At 42.9% G+C, this 27777-nt stretch overlaps 1 protein-coding gene across 6 annotated transcripts in view; it reads left to right on the forward strand.

Moving 5' to 3' along the window:
* The window catches only part of cita (citron rho-interacting serine/threonine kinase a), a 172567-nt gene that overhangs the window by 15976 nt on the left and 128814 nt on the right, over positions 1 to 27777 (forward strand). For all 6 annotated transcript variants that reach the window (XM_061932779.2, XM_061932781.2, XM_061932782.2 and 3 more), the window contains exons 5-9: positions 8663 to 8805; positions 9016 to 9109; positions 9195 to 9401; positions 14574 to 14727; positions 19536 to 19725. In XM_061932779.2, coding sequence (XP_061788763.1) covers positions 8663 to 8805; positions 9016 to 9109; positions 9195 to 9401; positions 14574 to 14727; positions 19536 to 19725 — 788 coding nt within the window. The remainder of the gene's footprint in view (positions 1 to 8662; positions 8806 to 9015; positions 9110 to 9194; positions 9402 to 14573; positions 14728 to 19535; positions 19726 to 27777) is intronic.

A 27777-nucleotide genomic window follows, 5' to 3' on the forward strand; every position in this document is an offset into this window, starting at 1 on the left:
TTAACACTGAGCGATATCCATCCTGCAATGGCGCCCCATAATACACCTGCTGTGAAACTGTTTTTATTTATTCTATTTTATTTATTTATTTTTTATCGTGTTCTGTTTGTGTTGTGTTGTGTTTGCTCGGTACTCGTTTTATCTTTTAACCTGCCCATTGTACAGCACTTTGGCTACCCCTGTGGTAAATTTTAAATGCGCTTTATAAATAAAGTTGATTTGATTTGATTTGAAATATATACCTTTAATGTACAAATTTCCACCCAACAAGAGAAAAAATGCTCAGTTTGATTGTTTATTAAATTAAACACTAGCTAAAAAATTGCCCTTTGTCTGGCTTTTTAACATTTCTTTTCAATTGCGTAACATGTACAAAATGAGGGGGAAACATAACACGTCATGTATAACACAAGAAAGTGTTTTAAGTGTAGAAAGAAAACCTGGCCCCTTTAAATGGTATTTAATGGCTGATTTGTCCTCCATTCTTTTATCTTCTACTTCTTCAAAATGATTGACTCATGGCAAAGGCTCTGTATATACTTATGTACATGTCAATCAATCAATCAATCAATGTTTATTTATATAGCCCTAAATCACAAGTGTCTCAAAGGGCTGCACAAGCCACAACGACATCCTCGGTACAGAGCCCACATAAGGGCAAGGAAAAACTCACCCAAGTGGGACGTCGATGTGAATGACTATGAGAAACCTTGGAGAGGACCGCATATGTGGTTAACCCCCCGCCCCTCTAGGGGAGACCGAATGCAATGGATGTCGAGTGGGTCTGACATAATATTGTGAGGGTACAGTCCATAGTGGATCCAACATAATAGTAAGAGTCCAGTCCATAGTGGATCTAACATAATAGTAAGAGTCCAGTCCATAGTGGATCCAACATAATAGTAAGAGTCCAGTCCATAGTGGATCTAACATAATAGTAAGAGTCCAGTCCATAGTGGGGCCAGCAGGAAACCATCCCGAGCGGAGACGGGTCAGCAGCGCAGAGATGTTCCCAACCGATGCACAGGCGAGCGGTCCACCCCGGGTCTCGACTCTGGACAGCCAGCACTTCATCCATGGCCACCGGACCTGTGTGTCTCCCCCTCCACAAGGGATAGGGGGGAGCAGAGGAGAAAAGAAAAGAAACGGCAGATCAACTGGTCTAACAGGGGGGCTATTTAAAGGCTAGAGTATACAAATGAGTTTTAAGATGGGACTTAAATGCTTCTACTGAGGTAGCATCTCTAATTGTTACCGGGAGGGCATTCCATAGTACTGGAGCCCCAATAGAAAACGCTCTATAGCCCGCAGACTTTTTTTGGGCTCTGGCAATCACTAATAAGCCAGAGTTCTTTGAACGCAGATTTCTTGCCGGGACATATGGTACAATACAATCGACAAGATAGGACGGAGCTAGACCGTATAGTATTTTATACGTAAGTAGTAAAACCTTAAAGTCACATCTTAAGTGCACAGGAAGCCAGTGCAGGTGAGCCAGTATAGGCGTAATATGATCAAACTTTCTTGTTCTTGTCAAAAGTCTAGCAGCCGCATTTTGTACCAATTGTAGTCTTTTAATGCTAGACATAGGGAGACCCGAAAATAATACGTTACAGTAATCGAGACGAGACGTAACGAACGCATGAATAATGATCTCAGCGTCGCTAGTGGATAAAATAGAACGAATTTTAGCGATATTACGGAGATGAAAGAAGGCCGTTTTAGTAACACTCTTAATGTGTGATTCAAAGGAGAGAGTTGGGTGGAAGATAATACCCAGATTCTTTACTGATTCGATTTGTGTAATTGTTTGGTTGTCAAATGTTAAGGTGGTATTATTAAATAAATGTCGGTGTTTAGCAGGACCGATAATCAGCATTTCCGTTTTCTTGGCGTTGAGTTGCAAGAAGTTAGCGGACATCCATTGTTTAATTTCATTAAGACACGCCTCCAGCTGACTACAATCCGGCGTGTTGGTCATCTTTAGGGGCATGTAGAGTTGGCTGTCATCAGCATAACAATGAAAGCTAACAGCGTATTTGCGTATGATGTCACCTAGCGGCAGCATGTAAATACTAAAGAGTGCAGGGCCAAGAACCGAACCTTGGGGGACTCCGCACGTTACCTTAACATAGTTTGAGGTCACATTGTTATGGGAGACGCATTGCATCCTGTCAGTAAGATAAGAGTTAAACCACGACAAGGCTAAGTCTGACATACCAATACGTGTTTTGATACGCTCTAATAAAATGTTATGATCGACAGTATCGAAAGCAGCGCTAAGATCAAGAAGCAGCAACATAGATTTAATGGCTGATTTGTCCTCCATTCTTTTATCTTCTTTCATTTACTACTTCTTCAAAATGATTGACTCATGGCAAAGGCTGTGAATACTTATGTACATATGTTTCTTTTTTTTCTTTTTTTTTTTCTAATGATTTTGCAAATAACTTTTTCACATCCTCGTTATGAATTGTGTGTAGAATTTTGAGGACAAAAAGAAATGTATTCCATTTTGGAAAAGGCTGTAACATAACAATATGTTGTAAAAGTGAAGCGCTGTGAATAATTTACGGATGCACTATAAATCCCAAGTTTGGACCCCTAGTGTTCTATGTCAATATAAGGATCTGCTAATGTGTTTACAGTGGTCCAATTTCCTCTTTACAACAGGAGCACTCTCGTGTTTTTAGGAATTTGCCGCTTATATGTTTTGTCTCCCAAGTTTTGAACTTACCGGTAACTTGGGTTGTGTCATTCTCGGGCTAGATTTGCCACCATGTTGAATAGTCCTGTCATAAGTTGTGGACTTCCCCGACATTACCTCACAAATCTGGCCGTGACAGTGTCAAAGTAAAACTATTGAATGTCTTACTCACAGTGATTTATTTTAATATGAGATGTGGCATAGCAGGTATAACAGGTACCTTCTGTGAGAGTATTTTTTTTCCCCACAGTTGTGAGTTCCAGAGTATTTGCTGTTAGATCAGTAAGAATAATACATGAGCTGCTCCGGGAGGGAGCATGTATTGAGCAATGCAAGGAGAAATTGTATCAAGAAGCAATGCTTTTCCTGTTGGAGGACCAAAATAGTCCAACTTAAAACCAGAATATCTAAATGTGCACTTATGTTACAAACATAGATCAAATCAATTAGACTTAGACTTCCTTTTTCTTGTCATTCAAATTTGAACTTTGCAGTACAGATAAGAACGAAATTTTGTTCCATTAGCTCATGGTAGTGCAGGATAAAAAAGCAATACGGTGCAGGTATAAATAAATAGATTACTGTACAGATAAATATATTACACTTTTGCATATGCATCCACGTTTATGGATGTATGTTATATTGTCTTTATATTCCAGCCAGTCAATCCACTATTGAGGGGATTATTATGATGCGTTCAAGAGCCTTACGGCCTAAGGCAGGGGTCGGCAACCTTTACCACTCAAAGAGCCATTTTGACCAGTTTCACAAATTAAGGAAAACAATGGGAGTCACAAAAATCTTTTGAAATTTAAAATGAAATAACACTGCTTACAAAGTTTTTTTTTTTGCTTTGTGCTATGTATAAACCAAGGGTCTCAGACACGCGGCCCACACCTTAATATGAAAATTGAATGTTAGTGCGACATGCGAGTTTTATATGAATGGCGCTTGACAGCGTCATACTTGTCAACCCTGATTTTTCCGGCAGACTACGAATATCAGGGCAAGAATTCTCTCGAACGTGCAGTGATGGTACAGCATTTAGTGCCCACTACATCCAACGTGCCGGCCCAGCCGCACGTTGGATGGGACTTCTGCTTGCTCAGTAAGTGACAGCAATGCATACTTGGTCAACAGCCACACAGGTCACACTGACGGTGGCGGTATAAAAAAACTTTAACACTCTTACTAATAATGCGCCACACTGTGAACCCACATCAAACAAGAATGACAAACACATTTCGGGAGAACATCTGCACCGTAACACAACATAAACACAACAGAACAAATACCCAGAATCCCATGCAGCCCTAACTCTTCCGGGTTACATTATACACCCCCGCTACCAAACCCCGCCCACCTCAACCGACGCACGGAGGGGGGGGGGCGGGGGTTTGGTGGTAGCAGGGGTGTATAATGTAGCCCGGAAGTGTCAGGGCTGCATGGGATTCTGGGTATTTGTTCTGTTGTGTTTATCATGTGTTAAGGTGCAGATGTTCTCCCGAAATGTTTGTCATTCTTGTTTGGTTTTGGTTCAAAGTGTGGCGCATTATTAGTAAGAGTGTTAAAGTTGTTTTATATGGCCACCGCCAGTGTAACCTGTGTGGCTGTTGACCAAGTATGCCTTGCTGTCCCTTACGTGCGCAAGTAGAAGATGCATACAACAAAAGGCTGGGCTGGCACGCTGTTTGTACGGATTGGATTGTAGAGGGCGCTAAATGCTGTACCATCATGGCACGCCCTTATTATTATTGTTAGGGTGAAAATCGGAGAATATTAATCCCGGGAGTTTTCTGCGAGAGGCACCGAAATCCGGAAATCTCCCGGGAAAATCGGGAGGGTCGGCAAGTATGCATCTGAGCCGCATCAGAGTGATAAAAGAGCCGCATGTGGCTCCGGAGCCGCGGGTTGCCGACCCCTGGCCTAAGGGAAGAAGCTGTTACAGAACCTGGAGGTTCTGCTACGGAGGCTGCGGAACCTCTTTCTAGAGTCCAGCAGTGAAAACAGTCCTTGGTGAGGGTGGGAGGAGTCTCTGCAGATTTTCTGAGCCCTGGTCAGGCAGCGGCTTTTTGCGATCTCCTGGATTATTACACGTAATAATTGAAACATTCGTGGTGTTTAAAAAATATATTAAAAAAATGCAGCAGTGCCTGAAAATGATAAAGAAGAAAAAGATGAGAAAAATATGTTGTCCTTTTTTGCTGAGGGTAAAAATCAACAGTAAGTGTATTAGAGATGCGCGGTTTGCGGGCACAACCGCGGAGTCCGCGGATCGGGCGGATGAAATTTAAAAAAATTAGATTTTATCCGCGGGTCGGGTCGGGTCGGGCGATTGAAATTTAAAAAAATTTGATTTTAAATAGATTCAGGCGGGTGGCAGTTAAACCAATTGGGAAATATATATACATAGTTAAATGTTGTTACCCACATACGAAAAACGAGCAGGCACCTGCAGCATATGCCACAACAGAAGAAAAAAAAAAAAGAGATGGACACTTTTACGGAGCGGAGAAGGCCCCCGACGCCTCGCCGGGGTCCGGGACCGAGGCCCCTTCCCCCGAGAGGGCCCCACCGGGAGCCGTAGCTGAGGCGATCCGCGAGAAGGGCCCGACGCACGTCCAGGGTCACCACCGCGCCCACCGCACCGACACCCCGCCTCGTCCGCCTTCGCCGCGGCCGGCGTCACGCGCAGCAGGTAAGCAGCTTACCTGCCCGCCACCCCCGTGGCCGGGGGCTCGTAACAGGGGTCACTCCGCGCGCTCCGCCCGCGCAGCTTACCTGCCCACCACCCCTGTTGCCGGGGGCGCGTAACAGGGGTCACTCCGCGCGCAGTGCGCTCACGAAAGGGGTGGGGCTCACCCTGGTTGATATAGACAGCAGGACGGTAGCCATGGACGTCGGAACCCGCTAAGGAGTGTGTAACAACCCACCTGCCGAATCAACTAGCCCTGAAAATGGATGGCGCTGGAGCGTCGGGCCCATACCCGGCCGTCGCCGGCAGCGAGACGCGCTTGGAGGTGCGCTCGGCGCGGCTCCCATATGATTGCGCACTGGTGTGCGTCTGGGTCGTGACAGCGTGGCACGCGAATGTCTGTGCTGCATTGGATCAGTCTCCTTTCTTTAACAGGCAAAAGCTTTATAACCTCACTAATGCCTTGCATCGTCTATATTAGATATATAACAACGGGCGGGTGCGGGCGGATGGCGGGCGGGTGCGGTTCTGATCAAATGTTACATCGGGTGGATGGCGGATGGTTGACGACTTTCTGATGCGGTTGCGGATGAAATAATTGCCTATCCGCGCATCTCTAAAGTGTTTTTTTTTTTTATATAAACTTTTATTTGCTTAAAATCCTTATCAGTGTTTTTGTCCTGTATTTACTTTTCTAATCAGAACAGTATTAAAAAGCATGGCTTGTTTTAAATGTAATTGGCTTTTTCCCTTGGTTTGCCTCCATTTAATCTTTATGTGCGCACCTCCCTTTATGTCTGCCTCATTCGTCCTCTTTGCTTTCTCTTTACTGCCCCTCTGTCTCACCCTGCTCCCCAGCTGAGCGTGGAGGAAAATACAAAGCATCCATCTTTATCCGTGCATTAGAGAGGCACCCAGTCTCCCTGTTGCTAGGTAACACAGCAAAATGCTCCCGCTCATTCAGACTTGCCGACCATTCATGCACCAGGAGCTCTCATCTGTTATGGCTGTATGGCTGCCGCCGTATAGCTCAAATCAGCCCCAACAAAAGCCTTTCATCTCTGCTCGCAGACACCAGAGGGAAGAAATGGGGGGAAGACACATTTAGATTTTATGCTTACAAACATTAAGAAGGTTGACTTTTTTTTTTGTACTTGTTTGATGCTTATGATCTCAGAATCACCTGCTTGGCAAATGTTTGTCTTTTTTGGGGTATTGAAGAATTGCTTGACTGCAGTTCAGAGCTAATCTGTCATGAGATCTGATGTTACATAAGCACATCTATAATGAGCGACGCCATATAATCCTGAACTGCTTTGATGTACTCTGACACGTGCATATTTTTCTAAATATAGTCTATTTATGGAAAAAGACTTCCGGACGGCTTCGAAGCAATTCTGGACCACCATCCGCCGCCTCAGGAAGGGGAAGCAGTGCAGTGTCAACACCGTGTATGGTTGGGATGGTGCTCTGCTGACCTCGACTGCGGATGTTGTGGATCGGTGGAGAGAATACTTCAAAGACCTCCTCAATCCTACCAGCACATCTTCCTATGAGGAAGCAGGGCCTGGGGATTCTGTGGTGGGCTCTCCTATTTCTGGGGCTGAGGTTGCCGAGGTAGTTAAAAAGCTCCTCGGTGGCAAGGCCCCGGGGGTGGATGAGATCCGCCCGGAGTTCCTTAAGGCTCTGGATGTTGTGGGGCTGTCTTGGTTGACAAGACTCTGCAACATCGCGTGGACATCGGGGGCGGTACCTCTGGATTGGCAGACCGGGGTGGTGGTTCCTCTCTTTAAGAAGGGGAACCGGAGGGTGTGTTCCAACTATCGTGGGATCACACTCCTCAGCCTTCCCGGTAAGGTCTATTCAGGTGTACTGGAGAGGAGGCTACGCCGGATAGTCGAACCTCGGATTCAGGAGGAACAGTGTGGTTTTCGTCCTGGTCGTGGAACTGTGGACCAGCTCTATACTCTCGGCAGGGTCCTTGAGGGTGCATGGGAGTTTGCCCAACCAGTCTACATGTGCTTTGTGGACTTGGAGAAGGCATTCGACCGTGTACCCCGGGAAGTCCTGTGGGGAGTGCTCAGAGAGTATGGGGTAACGGACTGTCTTATTGTGGCAGTCCGCTCCCTGTATAATCAGTGTCAAAGCTTGTCCCAGTAAGTCGGACACGTTTCCAGTGAGGGTTGGACTCCGCCAAGGCTGCCCTTTGTCACCGATTCTGTTCATAACCTTTATGGACAGAATTTCTAGGCGCAGTCAGGGCGTTGAGGGTATCTGGTTTGGTGGCTGCAGGATTAGGTCTCTGCTATTTGCAGATGATGTGGTCCTGATGGCTTCCTCCGGCCAAGATCTTCAGCTCTCACTGGATCGGTTCGCAGCCGAGTGTGAAGCGACTGGGATGGGAATCAGCACCTCCAAGTCCGAGTCCATGGTTCTCTCCCGGAAAAGGGTGGAGTGCCATCTCCGGGTTGGGGAGGAGATCTTGCCCCAAGTGGAGGAGTTCAAGTACCTCGGAGTCTTGTTCACGAGTGGGGGAAGAGTGGATCGTGAGATCGACAGGCAGATCGGTGCGGCGTCTTCAGTAATGCGGACGTTGTATCGATCCGTTGTGGTGAAGAAGGAGCTGAGCCGGAAGGCAAAGCTCTTGATTTACCGGTCGATCTACGTTCCCATCCTCACCTATGGTCATGAGCTTTTGGGTCATAACCGAAAGGACAAGATCACGGGTACAAGCGGCCGAAATGAGTTTCCTCCGCCGAGTGGCGGGGCTCTCCCTTAGAGATAGGGTGAGAAGCTCTGACATTCGGGGGGAGCTCAAAGTAAAGCCGCTGCTCCTCCACATCGAGAGGAGCCAGATGAGGTGGTTCGGGCATCTGGTCAGGATGCCACCCGAACGCCTCCCTAGGAAGGTGTTTCGGGCACGTCCGACCGGTAGGAGGCCACGGGGAAGACCCAGGACACGTTGGGAAGACTATGTCTCCCGGCTGGCCTGGGAACGCCTCGGGATCCCCCGGGAGGAGCTGGACGAAGTGGCTGGGGAGAGGGAAGTCTGGGCTTCCCTGCTTAAGCTGCTGCCCCCGCGACCCGACCTCGGATAAGCGGAAGAAGATGGATGGATGGATGGATAGTCTATTTATGGGCATTTTTAATGTATCATCAGCATATGATAGCTGTTCTTTCTTGTTTCAAACGAACCAGATCTCCATATTGATCCCAGTTGTGTGTTTCTTTTTTCTAACTGCATATAATGATGTGTTTAGGCAATGGAGTACATGCCAGGCGGCGACCTTCTGTCTCTATTCAACCGCTACGAGGACCAGTTCGATGAATCCATGGCTCAGTTTTATTTGGCCGAGCTGGTGGAGGCCATTCACGCTGTCCACCAGCTGGGCTATGTCCACAGGTGAGGACTTAGGTGATAAATACAACATTAGAGTCAAGGATTTTTATAGAAAAGCCGTAAAAACGTAGCATTATAACTACTTGTATCATGTAAGTGGGACTTATAACAAATTCACAGCTTAGGAGCAGAACACATTACACAAATGTGGCAAGGACCAGCATTGTTAAAGCAATACCCGGTCTCTTCTAAAAATAACTACGGTACTTGCAGGGACGTCAAGCCAGAGAACGTTCTCATTGATCGGACTGGTCACATTAAGCTGGCAGACTTTGGATCAGCTGCCAGGCTCACCTCTAACAAAACAGTAAGTGGATTATCAAGTTTGCTCAATGTATTAATGTCACTTATGTTGACAAGTGCATCGTTGTGTTTGAATTGTGTTCGTCAAGGTGGCAGCCCCGACAGTGCCTGTGGGAACCCAAGACTTTCTCTCCCCTGAAGTGTTGGCAGCCATTAACGGGGGGCCTCACAGCACATACGGGGTGGAGTGTGACTGGTGGTCCCTCGGGATTATAGCGTACGAGATGATCTATTCAAAGCCGCCTTTTTCCAAAGGCACGTCAACGCAGACCGTCCACAACATCCTCAACTATCAGGTTCTTAACATTTGTAAACATCCAGAATGTTTATATATTCTAGTATTGGGACACATATCTTACATAGACTTGGACTTAGACAAACTTTATGGATCCACAAGGTTCAAATTTCAATATATATTTCAGTATTGGGCTGGATCTGAATCTTATTGAGGTAAACTCAGACTGGGTCAATTCTACTGTACCAGGCTTTTGTGGACTTAAACATCCTTCATGATACTCTGCTCACAATCCTCTGCACTCATTCAGGATTAGATATGTTGGAAAGCGCAGTCAATCTATACTGCATTACTGCGCCATTGTGGCTTAATTACTAGTCGTTCTGGTCATTTCTATTATGCTAAGTGGCAGTTATCATTAACAACTGGTGAGCATGCCAGAGCCCAGTACAAGTTGCTCAGTGGGAGTGTGCCAGTGGTGCACTGCAAAAAGTCAGTGGTCAGAAACAAGAAAAAAAAAATTACAAAAATGAGGGGTATTTTATTTGAACTAAGCAAAATTATCTGCCAATAGAACAAGACAATTCGGCTTGTTAAGGCTTTCCAAAACAAGTCAAATTAAAGCTGCAAGCAGCATTGGTCGGGTCCGCGTATTTGGCAGGTGCTAGTCCTAAGTGTCCCAATACTTTTGTCTACTTTTAGTCTTAAGTGTCCCAAGACTTTTGCCTAGTGTACCTACCTTGTCTGCATTGTGTGGGCACGTTGGTGCTTCCTGCTTTTAAGCATCCATCTTAAAAAAACAGCAGCGCAGCAGCATCAGCGCAGCAGGTCTTTGAAGGGTCATAAAATCAAAACCGGAGCAGGTATTAAAACTCTGTTCTGTTATTTTATACACAAGGGTTTAATCTCTCTCCTGTGTTAGTTTGAAGCCGAAACGACAAACGCGCTCAGAGGAGTTAGTTTTTGAAGGAAGGTGACCGGTTTTTACAAAAAAATAGTTTTGAAGGGGGAATAGCAAACTTCCTGTTGATTTTTTTTATTAGATCGCAATTTTTGCCAGTCCTGATGTGTGTGTTCAGTTCGGTGAGTTTTGAAGCATGTTAAGGGGGTCAAATTACAGCTCAAAGAGGCAAAAGTGACTGTTTTTAGTACTTTTTTGTCTTGAAGGGGGAATTGCCAACTTCCTGTTGATTTTTGCCCGAGGAAATTAATTAATGAAAAGTAGGTCTAAGTAAGACCTACATAGAGGTTTTTGTTTCATGTCTCTACAGCATTCGTACTGGGAGTTATAAGCAGTTTTCTTTCTAGGGCGCGCTAGAGCGCAATTTTGAGTTTTGGGGTTAGGTTTTTTTACCAAAGAGTTTTGTTCGCGTTTTTTTATGTGTGCGTCAAATTTGGTGAGTTTTGAAGCATGTTAAGAGGGTCAAAGTACAGCGCAAATCTGCGGAAGAATAATAATAATAAAACCTTACAAATTCAATAGGTCCTTATGGCCCATTGCATAAGGACTCCCTGTGGGAGTCCTTATGCAATGGGCCATGCGGGCCCTAATTAGCTAACCTCAATGAACCCAAAAATACCTTAAGATAAGTATATTCTCACAACAAGTGCACTTTTCTTGGTAGAAAAAAAAAAAAGACCTCTTTGCTCAATATGTTGAAAAATATTCTTAAATGAAGTAAATGCTAGTGCCATTATCTTGACATAATGATATGGGCCCGGCATTACATTTCTTGAAACCAGCAAACTTATACTAAAAACTAATTTATTGTTCTTAATGGAAAGGCAACAACCGCTTGTTACTCTCGGGGTCTCCTAGCCGCTCAGACAAATCATACTGTCCAAAAATGCATTTTTCCATGGATAACATGACATCATCGCGCCAAGTGCGTGCTCTTTCAGTCAATTAGTGCACATATATACCGTATTTTTCGGAGTATAAGTCGCACCGGCCGAAAATGCATAATAAAGAAAGGAAAAAAAATATATACTGTATTTTCCGCACCATAAGGCGCCCTGGGTTATAAGCCGCGCCTTCAATGAACGGCATATTTCAAAACTTTGTCCACCTATAAGCCGCCCCGTGTTATAAGCCGCATCTAACTGCGCTAAAGGAATGTCAAAAAAACAGTCAGGTCAGTCAAACTTTAATAATATATTAAAAACCAGCGTGATGTGGGCGCGCACGGAGTCGTATATCAACATGGACGGAGCTGCGTGAAAAAAGCCACCCGGCCTCTTCGCGTAAACTTACCTTAACCACTCGCTCATCTTTTCTTCATCCATCCCTTCGAGTTAGCTTTTATGATGACGCCGGCTGGAAAGGTCTCTTTTGGCAAGGTCTTCCTTTTGAATATCACCATGGGTGGAAGTTTCTGGCCATTAGCATGGCAAGCTAGAACCACAGTGAAGGATGACTTCTCATTCCCTGTGGTGCGAATATTCACCGTACGTGCTCCCGTTGTATCCACAGTGCGGTTCACAGGAATATCAAAAGTCAGTGGAACCTCGTCCATGTTGATAATGTTCTCTGGCCGGATCTTTTTTTCAGCTATCTTGTTTTTACAATATGCACGGAAAGTAGCCAGCTTTTCTTGAAAGTCTTTAGGCAGTTGCTGTGAAATAGTAGTCCGTGTGCGGATGGAGAGATTGCGTCTTTTCATGAACCGGATCCCTGTCGCTTAGTAGGAGCCATTTTGTGGTCTTTACAGATGTAAACACACAAAGGAAATGAAACGTACGGTAATATCCACGCGCTTTTTCTTCTTCTACGCGGGCGGGTGGTTGCTTACAGTAGAAGAAGAAGCGCTTCCTGTTCTATGGGGGCGGGTGCTTACCTTGGCGGTTGCTTGCGTAGAAGAAGAAGCGCTTCCTGTTCTACCGGGAAAAAAGATGGCGGCTGTTTACCGAAGTTGCGAGATCGAAACTTTATGAAAATGAATCTTAATATTTATCCATATATAAAGCGCACCGGGTTAAAAGCCGCACTGTCAGCTTTTGAGTAAATTTGTGGTTTTTAGGTGCGGCTAATAGTGCGGAAAATACGGTATATGAGTACATCTTTTCTATTGTTTCACTGAAAATAAAACAGCAAAGTCCATTTGGCTGTCATCTGTTTTAATTATGAGACACAATTGTGTCAAAATCATGATTTATTTTTTTCATGCTTGAAGTAAGAAATTATTACTTTAAAGAAGTAGTTTTATACTTGTGAGTGTTGATGACACAGCTTTGCAACACTTGATATTCTAGTTTCAAGCATGTTTTACTCAATATAGGTCATCAAATCTCAGCAACAAGCTGTAATATCTTACTGAGATCATTTAGGACTAAAACCTTTAAAACAAGTAAAACACTCTAATATAAAATCTGCTTAGTGAGAAGAATTATCTTACCAGACAGAAAATAAGCAAATATCACCCTTTTTTGAGATATTTAATCTTACCGTATTTTCCGCACCATAAGGCGCCCTGGGTTATAAGCCGCGCCTTCAATGAACGGCATATTTCAAAACTTTGTCCACCTATAAGCCGCCCCGTGTTATAAGCCGCATCTAACTGCGCTAAAGGAATGTCAAAAAAACAGTCAAATAGGTCAGTCAAACTTTAATAATATATTAAAACCAGCGTGATGTGGGCGCGCATGGAATCGTATATCAACATGGACGAAGCTGCGTGAAAAAAGCCACCCGGCCTCTTCGCGTAAACTTAAACTTACCTTAACCACTCGCTCATCTTTTCTTCATCCATCCCTTCGAGTTAGCTTTTATGATGACGCCGGCTGGAAAGGTCTCTTTTGGCAAGGTCTTCCTTTTGAATATCACCATGGGTGGAAGTTTCTGGCCATTAGCATGGCAAGCTAGAACCACAGTGAAGGATGACTTCTCATTCCCTGTGGTGCGAATATTCACCGTACGTGCTCCCGTTGTATCCACAGTGCGGTTCACAGGAATATCAAAAGTCAGTGGAACCTCGTCCATGTTGATAATGTTCTCTGGCCGGATCTTTTTTTCAGCTATCTTGTTTTTACAATATGCACGGAAAGTAGCCAGCTTTTCTTGAAAGTCTTTAGGCAGTTGCTGTGAAATAGTAGTCCGTGTGCGGATGGAGAGATTGCGTCTTTTCATGAACCGGAAACCTGTCGCTTAGTAGGAGCCATTTTGTGGTCTTTACAGATGTAAACACACAAAGGAAATGAAACGTAATATCCGCGCGCTTCTTCTTCTTCTTCTTCTACGCGGGCGGGTGGTTGCTTACAGTAGAAGAAGAAGCGCTTCCTGTTCTATGGGGGCGGGTGCTTACCTTGGCGGTTGCTTGCGTAGAAGAAGAAGCACTTCCTCTTCTACGGGGAAAAAAGATGGCGGCTGTTTACCGTAGTTGCGAGACCGAAACTTTATGAAAATGAATCTTAATATTAATCCATATATAAAGCGCACCGGGTTATAAGCCGCACTGTCAGCTTTTGAGTAAATTTGTGGTTTTTAGGTGCGGCTAATAGTGCGGAAAATACGGTACTTTAAAAAAGTAGTTTTATACTTGTGAGTGTTGATGACACAGCTTTGCAACTCTTGATATTCTAGTTTCAAGCATGTTTTACTCAATATAGGTCATAAAATCTCAGCAACAAGCTGTAATATCTTACTGAGATCATTTAGGACCAAAACACTTAAAACAAGTAAAACACTTTAACATAAAATCTGCTTAGTGAGAAGAATTATCTTATCAGACAGAAAATAAGCAAATATCACCCTTATTTGAGATATTTAATCTTACTTGGATTTCAGTTTTTGCAGTGTGATGCCAATTTCGCAGAATTATTTCTATAGCATGTATAATCAGACCCATCTGGGTACTCTTTTTATTTATTTATAATTATTTTTTTTAAATGTTATTATTTATTTATTTTTGTGATAATTGTTAAATCTAGTGAAGAGTCTCTGACATGAACAAGCAGCGAGTGATGAAATGCACTCAGTTTTGTGTGAAACAATTTAAAAATGAACAACGGAACAGAAAAAAAGTACATTTGTAGTCCTAAACATATTTGTTTTATCTTTCACGTTTTTCACTCACTCTTTCCTATTCATGCAAATGTGCTTATTCCGTTTACCCCCATCTCAACCCATCACCGCCACAAACTGGTTACAGTTCTTTGGGAATCACTGTTGAATATGTTGGCTCATATTGGCTACGACAAAATAACAATACGTTTTGTGCATTTTGTTTGCCTTCAGCAATTTCTGAAGATTCCAGCGGAGCCGTGCGCGAGTAAACCATTTGTAGACCTGGTGCAGAGCCTGCTGTGTGGCGCTCAAGAGCGTCTGGGGTTTCAGGGTCTCAGATGCCACTCGTTTTTCTCCAATACGGACTGGAACAACTTACGACAAGGTAAGGAGGTTGCTTTCCTATTTTTTGCTCAAAATGACACTAAACCTTGGGAACGTTGGTCAAACACCAACTGGAGTTCCTCACTAGCAACAGACCTTGCCATCTCAGGGCATTCAATCGATCGCAACTAGACTGTTTGTTTTGTTTTAGAAGACATTTCAGATGCTTATCTGAAAATGTCAACCTTGTCAGTGTCTTTTTCTGTTTATTCAAAGCAGCATAATGTTTCAGATGACGTTTCAACTTAGATTGGTCACAGACACTATTTACATTAAAGACTAGGGATGTCCCGATCCAGGTTTTTGCACTTCCGATCCGATACCGATATTGTTTTTGCATTTCCGATCCGATACCGATACTGGCCTATCCGAGCATGTATTAAAGTTTAAAGTTATTTAGCCTACTTAGTTGTCAGAATCATGTTGAAAAGGGTTTTAGTACTCTTGATAACAACTAGCCAGCTGAATTAGGGGAGTTTGAATAATACACAATGGTTGGTAACAAGAAACTGACCTGTTTATTCAAGGATAAACACAAAATAGACACAATTATACATGACAAACAGAAATGGCATCATTGAACTAGGGCTGGGCGATATGGCCTTTTTTTAATATTGCGATATTTTAAGGCCATATTGCGATACACAATATATATCTCGATATTTTTGCCTTAGCCTTGAATGAACACTTGATGCATATAATCACAGCAGTATGATGATTCTATGTGTTTTGATTGATTGATTGAGACTTTTATTAGTAGGTTGCACAGTGAAGTACATATTCCGTACAATTGACCACTAAATGGTAACACCCCAATAAGTTTTTTAACTTGTTTAAGTCGGGGTCCACTGAAATTGATTCATGATACAGATATATACTATCAGATATATACTATCATCATAATACAGTCATCACACAAGATAATCACATTGAATTATTTACATTATTTATAATCCAGGGTGCGGAGGGGGGCGCCTGATGTAAGTGTCAAAAAGACAGCCAAAAGAGTTTGATATGAGAATAAATCTAAAGTTAAAATATAGGGTAGAAATGCACCCATTTGCAGGAAATGTAGTCTTGATTTTCAAAATTTTCTTTCAAGGCTTGCATGTATACATTAAAACATTCTTCTTCATACTGCATTAATATATGCTACTTTTAAACTTTCATGCAGAGAAGGAAATCACAACTAAAAAAATCACTAATTTTTTCATACGGTGTTGATGTGGAAATTTTTGCCTCGGCATTTTGATGGTGTGGACGTGTGGCACCGAACGGAGATAAGCGTCTCGACAGACGTTATAATATTTGAACAATGATGACGAAAATGGTTTTCTCTGTCGTGTCCGTGTGTCGAAAATTGTTATGCGCTTATTTTTTTATGTGATTTTGTGCGTGGCATATAATTGCTATGCGCAGAGGACGCTTAAACAGTGAGCAATTGCACAAGCGCGCACCTTAGAGAGAACGTTGGTCACACGGCTGCGCTAGCATCACAGCTAACGTTAGCCATGCTGCTACCTCTCTGCTCGGGGAGGACGTATACGTATGTGACGTATGACGTGACGTGTGTAAGAAGGTGCGCTCGCTGTCTGTGAGAGGGAGACACAGGAAAGAGTGAGAAGAGCCTGTCGTGTAATGCCAGCAGCTAAAAGCAACTGCGTGAGAATCCACAGACCTGTGGATGTGTTGAAAGGTGTGCTGGAAAATGCGGAACGGAAATCAGGGAGCAGCAGAAAAGTGGAATGTATTATTTAAATAGGTGCTATGGAAAACACGGACCGGAGTTTTTTTTTTTTTAAACTGGATCTGGATTGGCATTTTCCCATGCCTTGCCGATATGCAATTTTTGGCAAATATCGGCAGCCGATCCGATCCAAATATCGGATCGGGACATCCCTATTAAAGACACTCACCTGTATTTTTTTTTTTACTTTCTTGAAACAGGGAATGTTCCTACACAATTTTTTGCAACTAAAAATACATATTTCTAGCAAAAATATGATTACATTTAGGGATGTCCGATATCGGACTGCCGACATTATCGGCCGATAAATGCTTTAAAACGTAATATCGGAAATTATCGGTATCTGTTTCAAAAAGTAAAATGTATTAATTTTCAAAACGCCGCTGTGTACACGGCCGTAGGGAGAAGCACAGAGCGCCAATAAACCCTAAAGGCACTGCCTTTGCGTGCCGGCCCAGTCACATAATATCTACGGCTTTTCACATTCACAAGTTGATGCAAGGCATACTTGGTCAACAGCCATACAGGTCACACTGAGGGTGGCCGTATAAACAACTTTAACACTGTTACAAATATGCGCCTCACTGTGAACCCACACCACACAAGAATGACAAACACATTTTGGGAGAACATCCGCACCGTAACACAACATAAACACAACAGAACAAATACCCAGAATCCCTTGCAGACGCTACAATATACACCCCCCGCTAACCCCCCCAACCACGCCAACCTCAACCTCCTCATAGTCTCTCTCATGGAGATCATGTCTCAAATTCCAAGCTGCTGTTTTGAGGCATGTTAAACAAAATAATGCACTTTGTGACTTAAATAATAAATATGGCAGTGCCATGTTGGCATTTTTTTCCATAACTTGAGTTGATTTATTTTAGAAAACCTTGTTACATTGTTTAATGCATCCAGCGGGGCATCACAACAAAATTAGGCATAATAATGTGTTAATTCCACGACTGTATATATCGGTATCGGTTGATATAGGTATCGGTAATTAAGAGTTGGACAATATCGGATATCGGTTAAAAAGCCATTATCGGACATCTCTAATTAAATTCAATTATAGTACCGTATTTTCCGCACTATTAGCCGCACCTAAAAACCACAAATTTACTCAAAAGCTGACAGTGCGGCTTATAACCCGGTGCGCTTTATATATGGATTAATATTAAGATTCATTTTCATAAAGTTTAGGTCTCGCAACTACGGTAAACAGCCGCCATCTTTTTTCCCCGTAGAAGAGGAAGTGCTTCTTCTTCTACGGTAAGCAACCGCCAAGGTAAGCACCCGCCCCCATAGAAGAAGAAGCGCGCGGGTATTACGTTTCATTTCCTTTGTGTGTTTACATCTGTAAAGACCACAAAATGGCTCCTACTAAGCGACACACTGTGGTTCTAGCTTGCCATGCTAATGGCCAGAAACTTCCACCCATGGTGATATTCAAAAGGAAGACCTTGCCAAAAGAGAACTTTCCAGCCGGCGTCATCATAAAAGCTAACTCGAAGGGATGGATGGATGAAGAAAAGATGAGCGAGTGGTTAAGGGAAGTTTACGCGAAGAGGCCGGGTGGCTTTTTTCACGCAGCTCCGTCCATGTTGATATACGACTCCATGCGCGCCCACATCACAGATGGTGTCAAAAAACAAGTGAAGCACACAAATACAACAATCGCCGTCATTCCGGGTGGATTAACCAAAGAACTCCAACCGCTCGATATTGGTGTCAACAAGGCATTTAAAGCATGACTGCGAACGGCGTGGGAACAATGGATGACCGAAGGCGAACACACCTTCACTAAGACAGGGAGACAGCGCCGGACGACATACGCCAACATCTGCCAGTGGATCGTAAATGCCTGGGCGGATATTTCGGTCTCAACTGTGGTCCGAGCTTTCCGGAAGGCAGGATTCACGGAACTGCTGGAAAAACAACAGCGACACTGACTCTGATGACTTCGACGAGACGGAGCCGGCCATTTTGGATCCCGTATTCGCCCAACTTTTTAATTCGGACACCGTAGGAGAAGAATTCGAGGGATTTATGAATGAAGAATAACTTCAGAAAGTGAGTGTTATGTTTATTTTGTGTGTTGTGACATTAACGTTCGAGCAACATTATGTTGCTATTGCTCTGCACTATTTTGAATTTTACTATGTTTGTGATTGCACATTTGCACATTACCGTACATTTTGGGAGTGAACAGAGTTGTTAGAACGCTGGTTTTTAATATATTATTAAAGTTTAACTGACCTATCTGACTGTTTTTTTGACATTCCCTGTAGCGCAGTTAGATTTAGTTAGATAGAGGCTTATAGGTGGACAAAGTTTTGAAATATGCCGTTCATTGAAGGCGCGGCTTATAACCCAGGGCGGCTTATGGTGCGGAAAATACGGTAAGTGTGTTCATTCTAAACATTCCTGCCACTTCATTTTACACACTATGGCACTGCCATGTCTATTTTTGGACATACACCACAATAATATTGTATTGTGGCCTTAACCCCGTGATATTTTGATAGTGTTGCATCCCTATTAGCAAACATTGATATGCCAGTCCTCTCCTCCGTTCTTCTCCAACATTCTCATCCGCGCTGAATGTTAATGTTGTTTGTGAAAAATGCACAGCACTATCAGGCGACTATGATGCGATGTTTGGAATGATATTATAATCTGCAAAGACTGAAAGAGTTATTTACCTTTTTTTTTTTCAAACTATGAGAGACGTAAATGTAAAATCTCTCCCTACATAGGGGATGCAGATTGAGCTTTGCGCCTCATATGTGCTTTAAGATGAGAATGTGCTGCAGTGAGAGAGGGCGAGTGAGCGAGCGAGCGAGCCAGAGGAAGGAGGGACAGAGGCAGCATGTGCGACTTACCGCACTCTAGGCGCACACCGCTCCGCTAGCCTCCTCCTCCCCTCTGTCTTCCCCCTGTACCCCCTCCCCTTTTTAAAAAAAAAAAAAAAAACCAACAACTCGCCTCTCTGCCACGGCAAACATTTTCCTTGGCTTTTTCACTCCTTTCTCTAAATCCTTCCCCGTCCGCAGCTCTCCCTCCTTTTGTTCCTGCGTTGCATGCCGAAGATGACACCTCTAATTTTGAGGAGCCGGAGCAGGCGGTCCCCCGGCCAGCCTCAGCATCCAAGCGAGGAGCTCCCCCAGTGGGCTTCCAGGGCAAGGATCTCCCCTTTCTAGGATGGTTCTTCAGCAGAGCGCTGACAGCATTGGCCAAAACTGAGTAAGTTGAGTCTTGTTAACTATGTACAATTTGGCTTTTTTTTTCTTCCTGCAAACATCTCCCAATGCACCTTTTGTTAATTAAAGACCCCATGCTACCATTGGCTACTGCTCTGTCTCAAGATTACCTTGGCAACAAATTCCAGTTAGCCTTGTTTTAGGTAGTCTTTTCTTGGGCAGTTGGCTTGTCGTTGGTGCTTGGCAGACAGATTGAAACGAACCTATGTCGTTTTCCTTTTGTGTATGGTTTTAAGAGCACACATGCTGGAATGAATGGGCCAGAGGCATTGACCTGGTGTGATGTTGCCGTCGGCGCTGATTGGTATGCAGCTGAGTGTGTCAATGAGGTTCGCTGAGAGGTGGAACCCCACGCACAGTCGCACATACACACAGCGGCATTCCCACCCTCTCTGCTGTTATTGCACTCTTAATGCTGTCCCCCAATACAGCATGCGTTTTGGGACCATAATTCTGTTTGACTTCACCACCTCTGTTAGTGTTTTTGAAAATGCATGTTCGAGTCCCGCAGCCTTGCACCAGGTCGATGGTGCCGGATACTGCGGATCATGACAGCCGCAGCAACAGAAATGGAGGGAAAGGCGTTAGCAGATTAGACGGCAAAAGGGATGAGAGCTGAGATTGAAGTAGAGCTTGTTGACTGCTGTGATGTGTGTGTGTGTCCCCCCATATCCCCACGCACATCTTTTTTAATGTCTCCTCTTCATTCCTCCATCTCCCTCGCTATTACACCAGCATTCAGTGTTTCTCCAAGTCATTCATATCGTTTGCTCAACTAGTTGATTAAGTGGAGATCGACGTTCCTCGGCCGTGTCACATTCGTGTGTGGGCGCACGCATATGCACACGGCCTGTCTTCTCCGCAATGCCAGGGGAAAAAAACAAGAGAGTGAAATTAACCCCCAGGAGCAGGTCGTAAAGAAATGCTAATAATGGGTTTGGGGGCTTTGTAGAATCCTCTTTTGTCGTTGTTGTTTTTAATGTGTTTGACTGCTCATTAGCACAACTCAACAGAATCCCCCAAGCAGCATGTCTCAAACTCTCCAAGATAGCCTCTGCGCTTTAGTGGGTGAAATGTATTTTTGCAGTGCAGCTGGTATGCAATTTAGAATCCTTTTCGTAGGAATATTTATAGAGAAATCTGAAATTCATAAGAATAAGAGCAGTTCAAGGCTCCACCCTCCCATTTATCAACAGAGGTGGGTAGTAACGCGCTACATTTACTCCGTTACATCTACTTGAGTAACTTTTTATTGTACTTCTAAGAGTAGTTTTAATGCAACATACTTTTACTTTTACTTAAGTATATTTATAGAGAAGGAACGCTACTTTTACTCCGCTACTTTTATCTACCGTATTTTCCGCACTATAAGGCGCACCGGATTATTAGCCGCACCTTCAATGAATGGCATATTTCATAACGTTGTCCACCAATAAGCCGCCCCGGACTATAAGCCGCGCCTACGCTGCGCTAAAGGAATGTCAAAAAAACAGTCAGATAGGTCAGTCAAACTTTAATAATATATTAAAAACCAGCGTTCTAACAACTCTGTTCACTCCCAAAATGTACGCAAATGTGCAATCACAAACATAGTAAAATTCAAAATAGTGCAGAGCAATAGCAACATAATGTTGCTCGAACGTTAATGTCACAACACACAAAATAAACATAGCGCTCACTTTCTGAAGTTATTCTTCATTCGTAAATCCTTCGTCTTCGGTGTCCGAAGTGAAAAGTTGGGCAAATGTGAGATCCAAAATGGCCGGTTCCGTCTCGTCGAAGTCATCGGAGTCAGTGTCACTGTTATCCAGCAGTTCTGTGAATCCTGCCTTCCGGAAAGCTCGGACCACAGTTGTGACCGAAATATCTGCCCAGGCATTTACGATCCACTGGCAGATGTTGGCGTCGTCTGGCGCTGCCTCCCTGTCTTAGTGAAGGTGTGTTCGCCTTCTGTCATCCATTGTTCCCACGCAGTTAGCAGTCTAGCTTCGAATGCCCTGTTGACACCAATATCTAGCGGCTGGAGGTCTTTTGTCAATCCACCCGGAATGACGGCGAGTATTGAATTAAGCGCGTAAGCGTGTCTCTTAATGTGATGTTATGAGCTAGCAAATATAACAACTACACTACCCAGCATGCAACGATAGTTACGAGCATGCGCGGTAGCCCTGAGAAGCGTTGTATGCTGGCAGTTAGAATGTGGTTATGAGCACGCTGTGAGTAAACGTTGAGAACTCAGTTAACACGCCTCGTCTGCATTATTTATAATTAGACAGACAACACACTTAATAGGAGCCATTTTGGGGTCTTTACATAAACACACAAATGGAAATGAAACGTCACATATCCCAGCATGCACCGCGCGCTTCTTCTTCTTCCGGGGACGGGTGGTTGCTTACAGTACAAGAAGAAGCGCTTCCTGTTCTATGGGGGCGGGTGCTTACCTTGGCGGTTGCTTGCGTAGAAGAAGAAGCGCTTCCTGCTCTACCGGGAAAAAAGATGGCGGCTGTTTACCGAAGTTGCGAGAACGAAACTTTATGAAAATGAATCTTAATATTTATCCATATACAAAGCGCACCGGGTTAAAAGCCGCACTGTCAGCTTTTGAGTAAATTTGTGGTTTTTAGGTGCGGCTAATGGTGCGGAAAATACCCCAAGCAGCATGTCTCAAACTCTCCAAGATAGCCTCTGCGCTTTAGTGGGTGAAATGTATTTTTGCAGTGCAGCTGGTATGCAATTTAGAGTCCTTTTTGTAGGAATATTTATAGAGAAATCTGAAATTCATAAGAATAAGAGCAGTTCAAGGCTCCACCCTCCCATTTATCAACAGAGGTGGGTAGTAACGCGCTACATTTACTCCGTTACATCTACTTGAGTAACTTTTGGGATAAATTGTACTTCTAAGAGTAGTTTTAATGCAACATACTTTTACTTTTACTTAAGTATATTTATAGAGAAGGAACGCTACTTTTACTCCGCTACTTTTATCTACATTCAGCTCGCTACTCGCTACTAATTTTTATCGATCTGTTAATGCACGCTTTGTTTGTTTTGGTCTGTCAGACAGACCTTCAAAGTGCCTGCCTTACTGGTGACGTTTCACTTCGTTCCACCAATCAGATGCAGTCACTGGTGACGTTGGACCAATCAAACAGAGCCAGGTGGTCACATGACCTGACTTAAACAAGTGGAAAAACTTATTGGGGTGTTACCATTTAGTGGTCAATTGTACGGAATGTGTACTTCACTGTGCAATCGACTTATAAAAGTTCCAATCAATCAATCAAAAGTGTGAAGGAAAAAAGATACTTTATTTCAACCGTACATGCCGTCAAAAGCCTAAAGACTGATCGCACATGAGGACGTTCCTGTCTTCACAATAAAAGTGCCGCTCCATCGCGCATGCGCTTTCAAAATAAGAGTCTCCGAAAGCCAGCGTAAACAAGGTAGCAAGCTACGGAGTTTGACGCCAATATATTTCTTGTAAAGTGTATAAAAACGAATATGGAAGCTGGACAAATAAGATGCCAAAAACCCACCACTTTCATGTGGTATTAGACAGAAAGGAGGAACTTTTCTTCTCCTCCATTTGAAAACGTGGACGTTATCATCACTACTGTCTGATTACAATCAACGCAAGTCATCAGAATCAGGTAATACATCAACTTATATTCTTGTCTTCATGAAAGAAAGGAATCTATATGTTAAACATGCATGTATATTCATTAAAACACCTTTAACATGTAAACAAAAGCAGCAAAATAAATACATATAAATGATATACTGTATATATCAATGTATATGTATGTATATATATATATATATATATATATATACAGTATATATATATATATATATATATATATATATATATATATATGATATGAGTGTGTATGTTACTCATCAGTTACTCAGTACTTGAGTAGTTTTTTCACAACATACTTTTTACTTTTACTCAAGTAAATATTTGGGTGACTACTCCTTACTTTTACTTGAGTAATACATCTTTAAAGTAACAGTACTCTTACTTGAGTACAATTTCTGGCTACTCTACCCACCTCTGTTTATCAATGGGAATTGCAGCGACCATGTGTATGTTCTAAAGCTGTGTAGTAAATCATCAAACATTTTAATTGAGAGCTCAGAATAACTTAACCGACAGGTCAAATTGACATGAATGGACACAGCCAGATGGCCAGGGTGACAGCTTCCATAGCCCCCCAGGGAGTGATCCCTGTCCGTGGAGGAGATCAACTGAATTCCTAAGTGGTCACGATCCTTCTCATTGACGATGTCGCTCACAAACTAATGACCTAATCTCCAGGAATAATGTTCTGTAATAAGTCCAACCTGTTCTCTGGTAGGTAAAACTGACCTAATGTGACTTTTTTTGTGGCTAATTTTATAGAACTTGATATGCACGCTGGTTTGTTTGGATTAGATTACTTGAATATGTTAATACCTATTTATATGACCTTATACTATATATGCTTACTCAACACAAAATGTATGCAGGAAATGTCAGTCACCGTAAAGCCTTTGATGGAAACTACAATTCAAATATTGTTTCTAAGCATTGTTTTACAGTACCGCATTTTTCGGAGTATAAGTCGCTCCAGAGTATAAATCGCACCGGCCGAAAATGCATAATAAAAAAGGAAAAAAACATATATACAGGTAAAAGCCAGTAAATTAGAATATTTTGAAAAACTTGATTTATTTCAGTAATTGCATTCAAAAGGTGTAACTTGTACATTATATTTATTCATTGCACACAGACTGATGCATTCAAATGTTTATTTCATTTAATTTTGATGATTTGAAGTGGCAACAAATGAAAATCCAAAATTCCGTGTGTCACAAAATTAGAATATTACTTAAGGCTAATACAAAAAAGGGATTTTTAGAAATGTTGGCCAACTGAAAAGTATGAAAATGAAAAATATGAGCATGTACAATACTCAATACTTGGTTGGAGCTCCTTTTGCCTCAATTACTGCGTTAATGCGGCGTGGCATGGAGTCGATGAGTTTCTGGCACTGCTCAGGTGTTATGAGAGCCCAGGTTGCTCTGATAGTGGCCTTCAACTCTTCTGCGTTTTTGGGTCTGGCATTCTGCATCTTCCTTTTCACAATACCCCACAGATTTTCTATGGGGCTAAGGTCAGGGGAGTTGGCGGGCCAATTTAGAACAGAAATGCCATGGTCCGTAAACCAGGCACGGGTAGATTTTGCGCTGTGTGCAGGCGCCAAGTCCTGTTGGAACTTGAAATCTCCATCTCCATAGAGCAGGTCAGCAGCAGGAAGCATGAAGTGCTCTAAAACTTGCTGGTAGACGGCTGCGTTGACCCTGGATCTCAGGAAACAGAGTGGACCGACACCAGCAGATGACATGGCACCCCAAACCATCACCCAACCATGCAAATTTTGCATTTCCTTTGGAAATCGAGGTCCCAGAGTCTGGAGGAAGACAGGAGAGGCACAGGATCCACGTTGCCTGAAGTCTAGTGTAAAGTTTCCACCATCAGTGATGGTTTGGGGTGCCATGTCATCTGCTGGTGTCGGTCCACTCTGTTTCCTGAGATCCAGGGTCAACGCAGCCGTCTACCAGCAAGTTTTAGAGCACTTCATGCTTCCTGCTGCTGACCTGCTCTATGGAGATGGAGATTTCAAGTTCCAACAGGACTTGGCGCCTGCACACAGCGCAAAATCTACCCGTGCCTGGTTTACGGACCATGGTATTTCTGTTCTAAATTGGCCCGCCAACTCCCCTGACCTTAGCCCCATAGAAAATCTGTGGGGTATTGTGAAAAGGAAGATGCAGAATGACAGACCCAAAAACGCAGAAGAGTTGAAGGCCACTATCAGAGCAACCTGGGCTCTCATAACACCTGAGCAGTGCCAGAAACTCATCGACTCCATGCCACGCCGCATTAACGCAGTAATTGAGGCAAAAGGAGCTCCAAACAAGTATTGAGTATTGCACATGCTCATATTTTTCATTTTCATACTTTTCAGTTGGCCAACATTTCTAAAAATCCCTTTTTTGTATTAGCCTTAAGTAATATTCTAATTTTGTGACACACGGAATTTTGGATTTTCATTTGTTGCCACTTCAAATCATCAAAATTAAATGAAATAAACATTGGAATGCATCAGTCTGTGTGCAATGAATAAATATAATGTACAAGTTACACCTTTTGAATGCAATTACTGAAATAAATCAAGTTTTTCAAAATATTCTAATTTACTGGCTTTTACCTGTAAATGATTTTGTAAACTCCTCCGAAACTTTTCATAAAATAATTTTTGCTGACGATACAAATTTGTTTACCTCACACAGGAGCCTACACCATCTACAAGTAACTGTCAATTCAGAGCTTGTGAAAGAAGATTCCTGGTTCAAATGCAATAAGCTCTCACTTAATGTAAATAAAACCAATTTTATTCTATTTCATTCTAATAAAAAGCGGACAAATACTGAGCACTGCCATATCAACATCAATGGGCAGGAAATACAGAGAGTGTACTCCACAAAATTCCTGGGGGTCATCATTGACGAATACCTCAATTTCAAATGTCACATTAGCCATCTGTTAAACAAATTATCCAAATATGTTGGCGTGTTCTTTCACCTTCGTCATTATCTTCCTCTTTATGCTCTACTCACCCTATATAAAACTCTCTTTGAACCACATCTAAACTACTGTAATGTCATCTGGTGTAACACCTTCCCTACCTACCTTCACAAATTAGAATCCATGCAAAAGAAAATGATACGGGCCCTGTCATGGTCCAAGTTTAATGCCCCCACTCCACATCTATTCCATAATTATCATCTCTTAAGACTGACAGAGTTCAATATTTATCAAAATGCTTGTTTAACCTATCAAGTCATTTACAGGCTGAATTTAAGGCTCTGTAGCTTGGTTCCTATCTACCATCCCCAGCATGCCCACAACACTCGTAATTTAGATCTGATATCAGGGAAACATCGTTTACTGGATTGTACCGCTCGAAGTGTTGTATGCAGGGGACCAAAGATTTGGAACCGGCTTAATGAGAGCCTCAAGATGCTGTATCCATTCTCCAACTTCAAAAAGAAACTGAAAACTTATCTATTAACCACCTATATTTAATGCCTCATGTGGGGTAGACTACTGTTGGGTTTTGCATGGTTGAATGAATGTATGTATGTGTATGCTTGCTTTAGTACTATTATCTTGTGTTAATCATATAGCGTTGTTTTTTGTTTTGTTTTTTGTTGTTGTGCTTGCTACCATGTTTCACCATTCCATGTATACAGGTAAAAGCCAGTAAATTAGAATATTTTGAAAAACTTGATTTATTTCAGTAATTGCATTCAAAAGGTGTAACTTGTACATTATATTTATTCATTGCACACAGACTGATGCATTCAAATGTTTATTTCATTTAATTTTGATGATTTGAAGTGGCAACAAATGAAAATCCAAAATTCCGTGTGTCACAAAATTAGAATATTACTTAAGGCTAATACAAAAAAGGGATTTTTAGAAATGTTGGCCAACTGAAAAGTATGAAAATGAAAAATATGAGCATGTACAATACTCAATACTTGGTTGGAGCTCCTTTTGCCTCAATTACTGCGTTAATGCGGCGTGGCATGGAGTCGATGAGTTTCTGGCACTGCTCAGGTGTTATGAGAGCCCAGGTTGCTCTGATAGTGGCCTTCAACTCTTCTGCGTTTTTGGGTCTGGCATTCTGCATCTTCCTTTTCACAATACCCCACAGATTTTCTATGGGGCTAAGGTCAGGGGAGTTGGCGGGCCAATTTAGAACAGAAATACCATGGTCCGTAAACCAGGCACGGGTAGATTTTGCGCTGTGTGCAGGCGCCAAGTCCTGTTGGAACTTGAAATCTCCATCTCCATAGAGCAGGTCAGCAGCAGGAAGCATGAAGTGCTCTAAAACTTGCTGGTAGACGGCTGCATTGACCCTGGATCTCAGGAAACAGAGTGGACCGACACCAGCAGATGACATGGCACCCCAAACCA

The sequence above is a fragment of the Nerophis lumbriciformis genome, linkage group LG38 (assembly GCF_033978685.3).
Source record: "Nerophis lumbriciformis linkage group LG38, RoL_Nlum_v2.1, whole genome shotgun sequence".
Classification (NCBI taxonomy): domain Eukaryota; kingdom Metazoa; phylum Chordata; class Actinopteri; order Syngnathiformes; family Syngnathidae; genus Nerophis; species Nerophis lumbriciformis.